General features: G+C 42.3%; 1 protein-coding gene across 1 annotated transcript; it reads right to left on the minus strand.

The window, feature by feature from the left end:
* Nucleotides 1-204: 204 nt before the first annotated feature.
* Nucleotides 205-1,590, minus strand: LOC109189716. The gene is made up of 2 exons (XM_019340326.1): nucleotides 753-1,590; nucleotides 205-692 (listed from the first exon to the last, which is right to left on the minus strand). The coding sequence occupies exons 1-2, from the start codon at nucleotides 1,588-1,590 to the stop codon at nucleotides 205-207; spliced, it is 1,326 nt and encodes a 441-aa protein (XP_019195871.1).
* Nucleotides 1,591-2,464: the final 874 nt, after the last annotated feature.

The raw sequence follows: 2,464 nt of genomic DNA on the forward strand, positions 1-2,464 counted from the left end.
TTTCGAGACCACTTTCTTCAACAAATGGCATAGGGTCTTATTAAATGCTTCGGCAAGCCCATTTGTTGTTGCATAGTAAGCTGATGAGTTTCGTTGCTTAAAGTCAAAAAGCTTGCAGATATTGTCCATCAACTTGTTGTCAAAATGTTTCCCATTATCTGTTAGGATATATCGTGGGATACCAAATCGATGGATGATTTGGACTCAGAGAAAGTGTGCAACATTTTCTTTCTTCACCTCCTTCAACGCCACGGCTTCGGCCCACTTTGAAAAGTAATCAGTGGCGGCTAATATGTATACATGCCCTGTAATTGACTTAGGTGTAATTGGGCCAACCACATCAAGTTCCCAAGTGTCAAATGGCCAAGATGCAACTGTTGGGTGTAGAGGTTCCGGTGGCTGATGGATAAAGTTTGCATGAAACTGGCAGGCTTGACACATTCGAGCATAGTCTATACAATCCTTTACCATTGTAGGCCAATAATAGCCCATTCGCTTAATATGTAAGTGTAACTTGGGGCCGGATTGATGTTCACTGCAAACTCCAGAGTGAGCTTCTTGCATAGCTTGTAAAGCTTCCTCATCCCCTAGACATTGGAGAACTACTCCATCAAATGAATGACGATACAATGTTTCTTTATAGCATATGAGGCGAGGAGTTTGACGCTTTATATCCACCCTTTTACGAGGATCTTCAGGTAACTTTCCATCGGTGAGTTAGTCAATCAGGGGTTGCCTCCAGTCGTCCTTACCTATATCATAAACTGAGGCAGTAGGGAGTTCAACAGTTTCATCAATTGAGTCGTCTTCATTGAAGATTGGCGAAACTACCCACCTTTGACATACTTGTACTCGGGCGGCTGGATGAGCAATAGTTGAAGCCAATGCGGCTAAGGCGTCGGCCTGCTTGTTTTCTTTCATTGGTACATGTTCAATTGTGACGTCCCCTAACCATTGCATGAGTATCTTTGCATAGTTGTTATATGGGACTAACTCAGCCTTTTTCACTTCATACAGGCCCAACACTTGGTTGATGACCAGTTTTGAATCTCCATAAATGTTAATCCTCAATTGTTTCATGTCAGTCGCTATCTCGAGCCCAAGTATCAATGCTTGGTACTCAGCAACGTTGTTTGAACATGTTTCCGTCAAGGTGAATGAATATGGTAACACTTCACCTTCTGGAGTGACAAAGACAATTCCAGCTCCTGCCCATTCTCTATGTGAAACTCCATCAAAGTACATCTTCCATGAGGGTAGGATTTCAATGATAAGCGCATCTTCATCAGGTAGATCGTCAGACAACTCCCATTCAGCTGATATTGGGTGATCTACTAGGAAATCGGCTAAGGCTTGCCCCTTGACAGACTTTTGTGGCACATATATGATTTCAAAATGTTGAAACAATAAGTACCACCTTGCGAGGCGGTCGGAGAGCATGACCTTTGCCATAACATACTTCACCGGGTTTGCTTTGGAAACAAGCTGGATGGTATGGGCCTCAAAGTAGTGCTTAAGTTTTTTGATAGCGAACACAAGTGCCAAACATAGTTTTTCAATTGAGAAGTACTTTAACTCGTTCGGGGTCATCATTCTACTAAGATAGTAGAGATCATTCTCTTTCCACTTGTCGTTTTCCTGAGCAAGCAAGGCGCCCACAGAACTATCTTAGGCGGAGATATAGAGGATTAGTGGGCGACCATGAACAAGAGCGGTTAGCACAGGCGGCTTCATCAAGTATGACTTGATACTCTCAAATGCGTTCTTGCATGCCTCATCCCATATGAACGGGATACCCTTCTTCATCAACCGACTAAAAGGTCTTCATGCTAGGATTGATATGAACCTTTGGATGTAAGTCAACTTCCCTTGTAAGCTTTAAGCTCATGAAGGTTTCTTGGCTCAGGCATCTTAATTATAGCGTCGATTTTAGCCTGTTCGATCTCGATGCCCCTGTGTCGAACAGTAAACCCGTGGAACTTTCTAGCAGCAACCCCGAAATCACATTTCAAGGGGTTTATTTTGAGTTGAAACTTTCGTAGGCGGTCGAAAACTTGCCTTAAATGCACCAAGTGATTTGTGAGCAATTTCGACTTCACAACCAGGTCATCTACGTAGCATTCGACCATTTTATGAAGCATATCATCAAATATTTCTTGCATAGCCCTTTGGTATGTAGCACATGCATTTTTCAAATCGAAGGGCATTATTTTGTAACAGTAGATGCCTTTTGGCGTTCTGAATGCTGTCAACTCTTCATCTTCCGACGCCATGCGAATTTGATTGTAACCGGAGGAGCCCATCCATGAATAACATGATCTCATGTCCAGTTATGACATCTATCATTAACTATAACACCCCACTTTTCTTAAACTTATTTAGCTAACTAAAACCAAATTAAGATTATCCAAGAAGCGGAAAAGAAACAACTAAAAGATTTAAGAGAGGTGTCACCGCCACAATC

Source organism: Ipomoea nil, unplaced genomic scaffold (assembly GCF_001879475.1).
Source record: "Ipomoea nil cultivar Tokyo-kokei standard unplaced genomic scaffold, Asagao_1.1 scaffold1562, whole genome shotgun sequence".
NCBI classification, from domain to species: Eukaryota; Viridiplantae; Streptophyta; class Magnoliopsida; order Solanales; family Convolvulaceae; genus Ipomoea; species Ipomoea nil.